At 29.2% G+C, this 14,703-nt stretch overlaps 1 protein-coding gene across 1 annotated transcript; it reads left to right on the forward strand.

Annotated features, from left to right (window-relative positions):
- Nucleotides 1-1,925: 1,925 nt before the first annotated feature.
- On the forward strand, nt 1,926-11,832 carry LOC123305609 (sodium-coupled monocarboxylate transporter 2-like). The gene is made up of 9 exons (XM_044887383.1): nt 1,926-2,101; nt 2,162-2,321; nt 3,352-3,469; nt 6,200-6,267; nt 9,001-9,155; nt 9,366-9,725; nt 10,911-11,181; nt 11,309-11,484; nt 11,556-11,832. Exons 1-9 carry the CDS (start codon nt 1,968-1,970, stop codon nt 11,830-11,832), a joined length of 1,719 nt encoding a protein of 572 aa, XP_044743318.1. The 5' UTR covers nt 1,926-1,967.
- Nucleotides 11,833-14,703: the final 2,871 nt, after the last annotated feature.

Consider the following 14,703-nt stretch of genomic DNA (forward strand, 5'->3'; position numbering starts at 1 on the left):
TTAATTGTAATATATCTGGAGACTAAGGTATTGGAAGCAGGGCACGATCTAGCTATTTAGCCGATCCGGGCAAAAATTAATATTTGCCGTCCTTTACACAAAACCCATATAGGTACAGAATGCTTTTTTAAGTTGACATATGCTTGAAACTTGATAAATAAATTTAATCGAGATATTAGATTCAAAGGGAAATATCTTATACCGACATCGAACTCGATCTAAGTTTTCAGCTTCAATTAAAACATCAATTTGATTCATAACTGGCAAACAGATGAACGCTATAAATTAGAAAGTTGTTCTTTATAAATAGGGAAACATCTTTTTGTAAACCGAATAGTTTAGACAGTAATTGGTAGCAAATATCTAGCTTTTTGTGCGTTTGTTCATTCAACTTGAACAAAATGACTTTATAGGAAAACAAACCACTTTTTTGGATTTATTGGAAATTTTTTTCGAAGAGTGTCTAGATTTTGCAAAACCAACTATACAAAATAACAATTTTGAACGAAAAAAAATTTTGGGAAAATTTGTTTGTCCGTTTTTGTGGAAACTGTACTATACGGTTTGCGGAAAAATGTTTCGAACAAAAAATTTTACTTTTTTAATCAATTAAAACTTTCTAATTTAAAGTGTTCATCTATTGCTTACCAGTTTTGGAGTAGAGTGACCTTGAAATACCTAGGTCACGTTTAATGTCTGCGTAAGATGTGCGCCTACACACCCAACATTTTTTGTTTGAAGCATTTCAAGCATATGTAAACTTAAAACAAGTGAAAACAAACAATTCAATGAGCTACTTGTTGAAATACCATGTATAAACAGTACGTGTTGCTTACTCTGTCACATTACACATACATACATGTCACACATATATAACTGATATTCCCATGCAATACATACTATACAATTTGCGCATAATTTTCGCTCTCACGGGTAAACAAGATAATGGTTTACGGTTTACAAGATGGTTCCTACGGACACAAGATCCAATTGGCCTATGTTGCTCATTTACTAACTCGATCTCACTTTTTACGTCCTCAGCACGCAATAAAAATTTCAGCTTGATATCTCTTTTCGGTTTTGAGGAATCGTGATGACAGACGGGCAGACAGACAACAGACAGACAAACAGACAACCGAAAATGGTCTAATTAGGTGATTTTATGAACACCTATACCAAAATTTTGTTCTTAGTATCAATATTTTTAAGCGTTACAAGCTTGGGACTAAACTTTGTATACCTTGGTATATTTCATATACATGGTATAAAAAGATACCCTGGGTATATGTACTATATGTACAGTCTGGCTTAAAAACATAGATTCCAATGGTGCTTTTCAGTATTTTATTTTATTTAAAAATTAAAATGAATTTTTCCATACAATCCCAGTTTTCAGAATAGCCCTGGTCTTATTGAGTTATGATTATCGAGATTACTGTATATAATATCTTAAGAATTTGCCGCTCCGGTAGGTTGCCCGGCTCGCCCCTCTGGGTCTGGCACTGATTGGCAGGGAGCATAGTAGGTGGAAGAAACAGCGAAATCGACCTCAGCAACAACAAAATTCGTGGCTCGTAAAATCCCATTTACGAGGGTTTAGTGTGGTACTTATGGTCTAAAAGTAAATATTTGTTTGATGTTTGTCACACGTGTGGCTATACCTAGACATAACGTAGGAACAAATGTTAAATAATAGTGGCAACTTCTATTACCCTTAAGTGATATAATAAAAGACTTTGAAATTAATGAAATAAAAAGCTATTAATCAATTAATCAGACAAGATTTTCATGTTCGCGATCGCAATAATTTAAATCCATTTGTTAAAATAGACACTAAATGTAACACGAAATAAACAAACACACAATTTATTATATTTTGTACCAAGTTTTATAGTTTTATTTATAAAACAATGGATTCAAATTTATCCAAATATTTTACATTTTTTGATTATATAATTTTCGCTATTATGTTATTCATATCAGCATTAATTGGAGTGTATTTCGCATTTTTTGCAAAAACTAAACAAAATACAACAAAAGAGTATTTAATGGGTGGTAAAACAATGGGAATTTTTCCAGTTTCAATGTCATTAATAGCCAGGTAATTTTTTCGGTTTTAAATATTTTATAGTGGATTTGTTTTGTAAAAAATCACTTTTAGTTATATTTCCGGAATTACAATATTGGGTGTACCAGCTGAAATGTACGTTTATGGTACACAATTATGGATACAAATTCTACCAGAAATTTTTTCAACACTTACTATGTCATACTTTTTTTTACCAGTATTTTATGAATTACAAATTACGTCCACATACGAGGTATTTTATTTTAATTATAATTTGAGATTTAAAATTTGTTTTTAAAGAAATTAAATTCAATTAGAATAGATACGTATATATGTATTACTTTAGACGTTCTAAAAATTATGAATATGAAATCAAAAAAAATTTTTTTAATTAAATTTAAAGATGTCCTCATTTTTAAAAATTAACTATAATAAAAAATTTCTTAATCTTTAGAACGAATTTAATATTTAATTAAAGATTATTCGATTAGAAAACACTAAATAAAATTTTCGATTGTTAAAAGAAATTAGATATATTTCCCGTGTTTTTTCCATATATCTACTTATACTGGCATAAATAATTTTATCAGTAAATATTTTCAAATGGCTGAAATGGTTTTGACTGTATCTATCTCCAATAAAAAGTATTGTGGGAGCATCGTTAAACTTGAAAACTATTTTCATTTTCCCTATGCTTCCAACATATTCTGATATTAAAAAAGAGTTTTTACTGCCATAAAAGTTTGTACCTTAAGAGGTATTTTTATATAGGCATATATAGGTTAAGGATTATAACGCTTATTGTTAAACTATTAATGGAAGAAACAAAATTTTGGAATGAGTGTTCATAAAATCATCTATTTAATCCATGCCCGTCTGTCCATAATTATCTGTTTGCCAATATGGAACTCAAAGTGAAATTAAGACAGCGAACTGAAGCGTTTATAGCATGTCCTGGACCTAAAAGGTAATTTTCAGTTCGTGAATCACACATTTGGAGCATCGGTTCATGAGACCCAACTTTTAAACCATTAGGAAGAATAGTTTAAATACAAAAAAGCTCCTTTAAAAAGCATATAAGGGTATTTAAGCAATTAGCTAAATTAGTTGTTATCTTCACTTTTTACTTAATTTTTTAAATGTAATATATTTAAAAATATTTATTTTTATTCATTGTTAGAGATCGAATAATCTTAACGGTTTTAATTGGAAATAATATATGATAAGCAGTAATATCCATGGGAAGAAGAAATTCATTTCAAAAATTTAAACAATTGTTTTAGTATTTGAAATTAAGATTTAATTCGAGAGTACGATTATTTGGTTCAATAATTTTTGTTGTAAAAATATTATTATATATTCCAATTGTTATATATGTACCAGCTTTAGCCTTTAGTCAAGGTGAGTACCTTCGAGCATTCATTCAATTTTGTATTCATTAATGTTCACTAATATTCACGACTAGATTAGAGACTCGTTTTTCATACATTAATCACTATCAAGTCAATTGTCAGATATGTCTTTGGGGATATTCTCAATTTCGGTAAGCACATATCATCGAAAATGATTAAGGTATATTGCTAACTTTAGTTTCACCATCTGTAAGTGGATTATATTATTCGGCAAGGTTTTTAAGGCCAAAATGTTGTTAAAAATAATATAACAGCCTATTTTTGTGGGATTACGAGGAGTTGGAAATCCTAGGCTCGAATTTCGAAGATTTTAAACATTAAATTCGACCCACAAAACTTTCTAAGCATAATTTTTTAAATCAAATTCAATTTAAGCCAACGCAATAATCCTGGATATGGTTTATAAACCACCCTAATTTAAGGGTAGTGTCAGTGGTTGCAGCCCTTTAATTTGATATTTTAAATTTATATTATAACGCACAAAAACCCCCAGTTTAAATTAAAAATATTATTAATAGTCAAGGAGACAAAGACTCTTGATGTTTATTGTGTATGATGTATATTAATGTTGTACCTATTCGCACCGTGCGTGAGTTTTATTGAAGGCATTTCCATGGTAACGATACACTACTTTATTTATAGAATTGTATGGATGCATATATAATTGTATAGATTGCATTTAAGACTTACATTGAAAATTTAATATTATTGTCTCACAAATTTAAATAAATAATTATGATAATTTACATTTGAAAAATAATATTTGTGCAATTTGATTTCTTATTTTCACAATTTTTAGTGCATTAAGTTTAATTAATTAGTGTTTTTCAATAATTTTAATTTGACATTTTCTATAACATTAACATGTAAAGAATTGCAAATTAGTCATAACAGGGTCCTTTATCGCCAAAATTTTTCACTGGAAGCGTTAGCATCGTTTTTACTGTCCCTACCATGACTACGCACACAACGAATACAAAATTTTGTACAAACAAAAATAATATGGTTTAATAAAGGTTTATTTGTTTTGAATTATATATTTATTATATGTTCATGCATTTGATTTAGTTGATTATTTCGTCTCATATTACACTGAATATAATATAAAACGAGCGCGTTCATAAAGGCGGATGTATTCATTACATGACTTTAAGTAAATATAAGAGCCTAATTATTAATTAGGAATAATTTAGTCATTGAAATGATCAAGTTAAATGTTACACAAAAATGATTACCTAATTTCTTTGTATAATAAGGTGTCAAGGATTTTTGAAATAACAGCATGATAATTATATAGCCCTTGGAAATTTTTAAGTTAGTAGTAAAGTGACAATGAATATGTGATTTTTTGTTATTCTTATAAGAAGTTTAATTTAGTAACAAAGCAAAACTCATTTTCAGAACTCAGCTCCCAAAAAAATTCATTTTCAGTTTTTATTCATACACCTATTTATTAAGAACAAAAAAAAAAAAACTATTTTATTCATGGCTGCTTTTCTACTGGTCCGAGAGCGGGCTGCAAAATCACTTGACCCATCGGTAACCGGCTCAAACTTAGTTATATAGCGGCAATCAAACCCGACAAAACAATGGGCTATGGCAACCCGACCAGACCGGGTGAGGAGGAAGGAAATTTGTAATGCCATATTGGGATACCAACTTTACCCGTAAGGTAACCGGTTAATTTTTCGCTATTTACCCTTTTCAAGAAATAATAGTTTGTCAGGTCAGAAGAAAAGTATGGAATACTTTATCCACAAAGTTATCCTGGCAACCTATTATTTCTTGGAAAGGTAGATTGAAAGCTATAACTTCTTGTGAAAATTATCCGGTAATCTTATGGGTAAAGTTGGTATCACAATATGGCATTAAAAATTGGTAGGGTTACCATAGCCCATTGTTCTTATGGGTTTGATTGCCGCTTTATTACAAAGTTTGGGCCGGTTACCGATGGGTCAAGTGATTTTGCAGTCCGCTCCCGGACTATACTAACAAAAACTTTTGTCGCCGGCCGTTACATAAATCGTTGCATGATTTGGAGTATATACTTGAGGCACCACGGAAATTATTTAATTGTCGTTGTCATTTTTTAATTGTCGTTGAAGTACTCCTAGATAAGATAGTCGAAGTCTGACTGAAGAGTAGCGGCACCCTACCAGACCTTAACTTTTTTGAAGGAAAATTTCGTTATTAAAAAATGTTTTTGAGGCATTTTGAAATTTTTATATTCTAAAGTTAGGTATTTAAGGAATTAAAAAATCAGAAAGCCAAATCATACAGTCGAGTTTAAATGTTAACCAGACTGTTGCAAATTCCCAAAGTGATGCTAACTGATTCATCACGCACTTTTGAATATACAAATTCTAAGACACTTGTAGATATACTAGAAAGATCTAGTTTTTTTGCATTCGACGCGAACGAAAAACTTCAACTTTGTCATTGCTACCCCCGCGGAAAATTGATACTACCAAAAATTACTTTTTTCTGTTCTATACATGCTAGAAAGATAAAGTTAAAATAACCGAATACTTTGAAAAATTTCATAAACCACATCTCAGCCCTTCGGAATATCGAAAAAAAACATCCCCCAAATTAACGTTTTTCTGTTGTACACATGTTAGCTAGAAGAATAGGATTTTCACCAATATTTTTATCGAAAATCTTACTCGTTTTAGCTATTTATATTTAATTTATCATTTATGTTCATTTTTCTTTTCAGTGACTGGATTTAATTTACACTTAATTACACCAATTACCTGTATAATTTGTATATTTTATACAACCTTGGTAAGATACAGTTTTGTTCATTTTTCTTCGGGCTAGTATGAATAGAAGATAAAAGATAAAACGTATGTGTCCTCCCAAATATATTACATCCTCAAAGCCCAAAAAATATCATACTAAGAGCCATAAAACGGATTTATATCTCACGCAGAAAATATGATTAAAAAATTTGAAAGAAATTGCAAGTCAAGCAAGGGTCAGAATGTTTCAATCAAAACTATCATATTTTAGGTAAAGAAAACGAAGTTTCTATAAAAAGTATAAGTTTTCGTTTAAAAAATTGATATTCCCCTGATGAGAATAATTAATTCTTCTTAAAATAAATTAATAATAATTCTTCTTAAAAGATATTATAAAAGTAATTTCCATCTTTTATTGTACAAAATATACTGTTGTCAATTATTTACGAAATTTTTCATTGATAATTTTCATGTTTAATTCAACACAAACTTGGAAAACTATAACGTATAATTGAATTCGTTAAACAAATTCTTTGTAGTGAGGCTCTTATTAAGATTATATGTATTTGTTTTCTATACACTTATCTCTGCTGGATGTACTAAGTTTCCTATTTTAAACAATCTAGCTGAAAATTTCTTTAACGAAGGGTTTTATGAAAAAAATGGCAAGTAACAGTGGTTCTACACGTAAGGGGCATCTCACAACTCACAAAGCCTTATATTTAACCTTAACCTGTAAGGTATTTTAAAAATCAATTCAAAATTGAAAAAACATTTAAATTATAAAGTTATTCCTTATAAAATACCAAACAATTTTGGTTGGAAACAAGTTTTTGCAAGTCTTGCTTTTCCTTTGGGCTTCTACAAAGTTCAGTGGATTTTCAAATAAATTTTTTTCGACGAAAGTTGTTGGTTTTCTATAGAGGCAAATTTTGTTATTTATAATTTTTCTCTCGATCTCTAACTATTACTAAAAATTGAGGCCATCAATCACACTTTCATATAAGTATTAAGTATAGACTATAGATAGATTTCAGGTTTCGATTTCAACCGAGTTTATAAAGTTAACGAGAAATTTTTTTCTGCACAATAATGTTTGTTTATATTTGAAAGAATAACTTTCTAGTTTAAAATTTCTCTCTATTTATATTAGTATTATGAACATCGAACATTCGTCGATTTTCATTTTCAATTAAAGGTCAAACTTAAGTTTTCTGTTAAGTGTAGGTATCTCTTCGAATAGAAAAAGTTTTCTTTGATTATTTTTTCTAAAAACCAGTTGTTGAAGAAATTTTCATCTGAACTGATTATTGATTGTTCAGATTTAAGTATAAGGTAAATGTACATTATTACGGGTTAGTTCGTTATTCCGGGAGTTTTTTCTTTTAATCAAAAAATAAGAAACACTAAATAAATTTTTAATTTTAAAAAATAACAGAGCCTGTAGCACTAAAATATGAACAAAAAAAATCAACTTTTGAACAAATCAAATCACTCTTAAATACTCATATCAATCGAAAAAGTGATCGATCGGTTAACATCTGGTTTTATAAATAATATGTTGTCTTTGAACGTAAGATGACAGTGTCAGATTGTTAAGCTTTTTTTAGTTTACTGGTAAGTTTATCATTTTTGAATATGTAAAAATATTGATTAGAATGAATAAATAAATCGTTTTAAAGCTTTTTCAAATTATTTTAATTAATTATTTTCTTTAAATTATGAATCCCGGAATTATGTTCTTAAATCAGTGATAGTGAACCATATTACGGGAGTCTACCGTAATTAGGGAAAATAAGAAGTAATTATTTTTAACTCTCATTTAAAATTGGTGTTATAATTATTAAAATATTTTTTACTGATTGAAGCAGTAGATACCGTAGATTTTTGTGAGGTAATTACGGGATATGTTTTTTTTTTTTTAATTTGGCATAATTTATGCTTAAATACTTGCTTTTTATGATAAGTATAATGTGTTTTCAACTCCCGGAATAATGAGCAGAGTTTTTACTTATGTATACAATTCCGGGAGTATCACATTATAAAGGAGAAAATTGAAACTTGATTTTATTTTGTTATTTAAATTAATTTTTGATGATTATTAATGGTAAAATAACTTTTATTATTATTAAAAGAATTTGAGAAAATAACAATTCTATTAACTTCATTAATTTAATAACGATAATATTTACAATACCAGTTATTTATTGTCATTACTATTTCGCAATATGTTATGATTTTTTAAAAATTAATTAAAAATTAAAAATTTTTATTTTTCAATCAAATTTTATATGATAATACTCAATAATATTATTTACATTAAACAAAACAATTTTTTAATTTACCTATGTTAAGTGTGTATCCCGGAATTATGTACTTTCATTCCCGGAATCAGGTTCAAAGCAAAATTTTATCACGGAATTAGAGACAAACTCGAAGTCCAGAAAATTAACGTTTAATACTATAAATTAAAGACTTTGGGATGAAAAAATGATCAAAACTAATTCTCAATAAATCATTTTATACAACAAATCAATTTTTATAGTGAAAATATTTATATTTATTTCAATAATCGGCTTCAAAGTGGATTATGCCTAAACATCCCGTAATATGGTACATTTACCTTATCTTTTATTTTTTTATTTTTTTAAAATACATACAATAAAACATAAAAAACTTTTGGCAACAAAATTTTCGCTTATAGATATTTCCATTTCTCTAGCTAGTAAAGTTTGAATGAGTATATTAAAATATTTAATCTTTTTTTTCGGTATAGGGTGGAATGAAAGCTGTTGTTTGGACGGATACAATACAAGTACTGGTAATGTACGGTGCGAGTCTTGTGGTTATGGTTTTAGGAACGATTAAAGTTGGTGGTTTTGGAACAGTTATTGAACGGAATCAGCAATCTGACCGTCTTGAATTCTTTAAGTAAATAAAATTTTAAAGGGAAACGCGTTTGATAAACAATTTCATCAAATATTTATAGTATTTTCTACCAATTGACAAACAAATTGTTTGTCCAATAGGTTTGATAAACGGCATAAACATCACACAAATTGTTTGTTAACGCGCTTGAAAAACAGATGAAATGTTTGATAGTGAGTGAGCCTTCTTACAATGATTGATTTTAATTTTCAGTTTTGATTTGGATCCTACTGTTCGGCATACATTTTGGACTGTTTGTATTGGGAGTTTTGTAAGTTGGCTATCATATTGTTCGGTAAATCAAGCAATGGTTCAACGATGCTTATCAATGCCCACATTAAAAATGGCCAATAAAACAGCATTGATATTAGCATTTGGTATTATTGCAATTGTGTCTATGTCATGCTATACGGGCTTAGTGATTTATGCATTATTTTATGACTGCGATCCAATTACTACAAAACAAATTAAAAAGCCAGATCAATTATTACCATACTTTGTGATGAATATTGCTGAATGGATACCTGGATTACCTGGTCTATTTTTAAGCGGTGTTTTTAGTGCAGCTCTTAGGTTTGTTTAGTTAATAATTTTGTATTATAATGCCAATAATACCATAATTTAATAAGATTTACCTAATATTCGTTTTAAGAAGTGAAAATAAACAATTGACTGAGTTAATTGTTGAAATATCCTAAATAACCAACACATTTATTTGGTTTTCGAAAGGAATTTTTTTTCTTTTTTCGAGATAGTGTCACAAGACCACTAGTTGAAGCTACTTGCAAATTTTCAACTCTCTATCTTTTATAGTTTTGGAGAAAATGGACACGAAAGTTTTGTCTTAATTTGCGTCCTCAGGGATAAACAGCGACTTTTACGAAAAAGTATTTCAAACAAAAATTGTTTATTATTTTATAGGGAATATTTTTTATATTTAAACTTGTCTTCTATCTCTAACGGTTTACAAGATTCCAATTAAGATATGTTGCTCATTTACGAACTTATCCTCATTTTTTAGGTCTTGAACACACTATAAAAATTTCAGCTTGATATCTCATTTCGTTTTTGAGTTATTGTGTCCACGGACAGACGGAAATACAACCGGAAATGGATTAATTAGGCGATTTTATGAAGACCTATACTAAAAGATTGTTTGTAGCATCAATATTTTTAGGCGTTACAAACATATACACAGGGTATAAAAAGTGCTCACATAATACGTGAAGGGGGTTCATATTAAGGACGTTCCTCGGAAAGACAAAAAAATCACGTTTTCTTATAGGATCATCTATAAATATCTTGGATATGCATTCTCATTAATGCCCTTTATAAGCAGATAAATTTTTAATACTCCTTTTACGGTGCTAAATTGTTGCTGTTAAAGTTTGCGTTTGTAGCATGTAAATCCTTATTGGAGTTTTTAAATGTATGGTTCATTATGTAGCAAGGTTAATTTTCTTAATATTAATTTGGAAAACTAATATTCATTAGTTAAAAGCTTAATTTTTGTCTAATTTTCCCAAGTTCTAACAGAATCCACTCTGAAAATTTGAAACGGAAGTCTCGAATAATTTTGTCACTAACCAAGGAACGTCCTTAAGGTTATAGTACTTACCTTCGATATAGGATTATTCAAACTGATTTAAAGCAGTTAATTTTTATACATTTCTAGGTCAAGGTTACTGTTCCACAACCAACATTTTCTTACTACTCATTTCTTGCTATTAATTTGTTTTGTTTTGTTCTTCATTTTAGTACAATGTCCACGGGTATGAATTCTGTGGCAGGAGTCATATTTGAAGATATGATTAAGCCGAATTTAAGTAAAAATGTTACTGAAAAGACAGCTAGTACTATTATGAAAATAATTGTTGTAATATTTGGTACAATATGTGTTGGTTTAGTATTTGTGGTCGAAAAAATGGGTACTTTAACACAAGCAGCAAAAAGTATGAGCTCGATTACAGCTGGACCATTACTTGGAATATTTATATTAGGAATGTTTTTCCCTTGGGCAAATTCTACAGTAAGTTTTTTATTTGGTAGCTATCTACAGATTTCGAAGATATGTATAAAATAATCTCATAAAATCGTATACCAACCTAATCTTACTCTTTTTTATTTTTTAATGCGACGAATTTATTGTTTTTTAGGGTGCATTTATTGGTGGTGTTTTTGGTCTATGTTTAACAGCATGGATTTCTATAGGCACACAAGCTGCTATGGCCATGGGCTCGATACGTAACATTCCCAAACCAGTATCAATTGATGGATGTATTGAGAATTTATATATGCAATTTAATACAACCTCCCCCATAATAGAGCAATTGTAAGTTTGTGAGATTCATGGTTGCTTCCTTTTTTTTAAATTTATCTAATTTTATTTATCAAATCTTTCAGAAATCCACCCTTCTTCTTGTATCGCGTATCATACTTGTATTACGTAGTAATAGGAATGTTGTTTACAATTTCAACTGGTTTATTTATAAGCTTTTTAACTGGCTTTAATGATATACATAAAATGGAAAAATCATTATTCAGCCCAATTATTCGCAGTTGTATACTTACAAAAAAATCTGATGATGGTTCGTTGGCTATGAAAAAAGTTACAATTAATTCTACAAAGCATGAATCTACAACAACGGATAATGATAAAGTTGAAAAAATTAAATCGTAGTTTAATTTAAACTTCCTTTTGTATTATTTAAATTTTTCCAAAAAACCAAAACCATTCCAAGCATCCATCAAATTTCTCTATAATAATTTCGTCCATTTATTTCTGAAATAGTTAATGTTTTAAAATAAATCAAGTTTCTTGTAACCTAATGCAATCTTATCATAGACTTGAAGCACTTTTTCAAACTTCAAGTTTTTACTTCTGTCGGCAGTCCTCATGACTGCCTCCGATTTTTTTTGTTAATGAATATTTCACCACTATTTTCTAACCTTGTACTGCAAGGAGAATTGTTCTGCAATTTTTACAGTAAATTTTCTTTTTAAGCAATTGATCAGTTTGAACACTGAAGAAGTTCGAAATAGAACAAGTATGCAACTAACGATGTATTCTGAAGATTTAGAAAAGTCCTTTTTTTATGAATGTATCTATCTACGTCATTATTGAACTGCCCCTTGAACAGCCAATACGATTTTGAAAGTAAAGACCTAAAAAAAGACTGCTTAGACGGGTGAAATTTCTGAAGCCTCTTCTGGCTTTGTCTAAGGCTTAATAAAAATAAATTGTCGGTTGTGCGAAAGCTTGAAAATTGCAGAAATTTGTAATTTTCAAGTAATCGGATAACGAACATCTATTATTGCATTTCAAAAGCAACGGATATCAATAAAATAATACATCAAATTGAAGCTTGTACGCACGTGATAAAAAAGTATCGGAGCTGCGTGAAAGAGAACGCCCCAATTACAAAAATTTCTTAGATAAAAAAGTTATTAGACTAAGCATAACTAAACCATACGTCAATTTCTAGAAGCGCCTTTGCCAATAACAATTAATTTATGAATAAATATGAATAATATGAATTGCTTTACCGTATTTGGAACATGGGGTAATGAGAGCCTGCGGGTAATGGGAGCGAGTCCAAAATGGACTTCCCTAATGCCCGTAATTATGTAAATGAAGTTCGAGTATCTTTGTTTATGTTTGGTAGAGCTAGCCCAAAGCGCACAATGACATAGTTGCCCTCATTCAGTTGTACGAGATGATTGTTTGTTTTTTGCTGCACTGTTATAAAAATTACAAAAGAATAACGTCCCAGGTCAGCATTAAAATACATACGTTTAATATAGTATTTACGTTAATTACATTTCTAAATCAATCTCTTTTAAGGTATGACTGTTGAAATTTTGATAGTTTACGAGATGTAATTTTGAAATTTTATTTGTTCGATTGAAGGTTAAGCGGAAGGTTACCCCATCGCAGGATTTTTTATTCTTCGTACCTATAATAATTTGTAGTTTCGTGGGAAATAGGAAAAAAATATGATGGTAATATGTGCCATGAGTGATCCATGTTCATCCCACTTTCATTTATTTTTCCAAGTCAACGCCACTCGCCTCAGCTTGAAAAAGATGGACCGCCGGGAACTATCTACACCCTTAGATCATATATTTTAAATAGATAAGCCCAGCGTATACTAAGTATGTATATTTTGTCGTCACAGAGTAGATTAACAAAGATGAAAATACAATATTCAAACAGCTGACAGAGAAAACACCATTTTGGAGGCCTAGTATTCAATGCGCATGATCGTATGGCCGGAATCAGCTGCTTCAATGATGTGTTTATTTTTATATTTGTGCTTCACGAGTAACATTGTTAGATAATTTTGCGTTAATTTTAAGATAAAAATTTTTTTTAATGGTAAAATGGTAATTTGTACAAATTATACTGTTTTAACTTTATTTAAAAGTAGTATAATCTTATTTTAAATACGCGCCAGGATATTATTTTGTATATTAATACATGCGTATTATGACCATGCCTCGGCATTTATTATCCTTGTCAATCTACTTTGAGACGTGGTTCTCACTCTGTTGACAATTCCAGTAGTGAATTTTCAAAGTCTACACCTGCTCCCATAATGGTTGGACAAACGAGACCATTTTGGCACCAAATATTCGACTAATAGGACATTTATTGGCTCCTATTTCCCGAACGTACGGGTAATTGGAGCGAAAGACACAAATCAGAATTTTTTTAATTTTCGCCAAATGTTACTTAAGCTAAAGATGTTTCTATAATTTCCTGGTAACCAGATAAGTACAACTTACGTTCATGCCAAATGCAAATTTAATTTATAGAAATTATGAGTTTTATTATCAATATTCCTTAGATGGTGCCAATTACCCCACGTTCTAAATAATGTTATTTATCTATAACTAGATAATAATATTAAAATATAATGAAAAAATCAATAATGAGTATCAATAAATGTTTATTGCTATATTTTATTGCATTATATACATTCTATATAAAATTGGAAATCAATAATTTAAAATTAATAAGTAACAATTGTTCGAAATATTTTCGAAATAATAAAATATATTTTATCTTAATATTTAATTACTTAAAGTGTATAACAATAAGTATTTTCAATAAACGAATATACTTTATTTTTATATACAATATATTGGACGGATTTCTTAAGGGCTACAAACTTACTTATATCTATCTTATTAACAGACTAAGTACAATTATGGTAGAAATACTATAAAAATTAATAATTATATTGCTTTTTATTAACAATTTTAATACTTTTTAAAATTAAGGGAATGTTTTTAGTATGGATTTTAAATTACAACGATTTTTAACCATTAAAATATAAATTTTATAATAGTAAAGTCGTTGAATAGAGATGGAACTAATTCTTACGAAAATGCTTTTAAAATACTGACAGGTTACTATTTTGTACCATTTTACACATTTATAAAACAAAAGATAAATTAAATCTGTACCTCAAACATTTTAGAAGCCTTCTTAACAACCGAGGATGCAAGGGAGCATGGCGCTCGAGAGCATGGAACTAGCAAATCG

This window comes from Chrysoperla carnea, chromosome 1, assembly GCF_905475395.1.
Source record: "Chrysoperla carnea chromosome 1, inChrCarn1.1, whole genome shotgun sequence".
NCBI lineage: Eukaryota > Metazoa > Arthropoda > Insecta > Neuroptera > Chrysopidae > Chrysoperla > Chrysoperla carnea.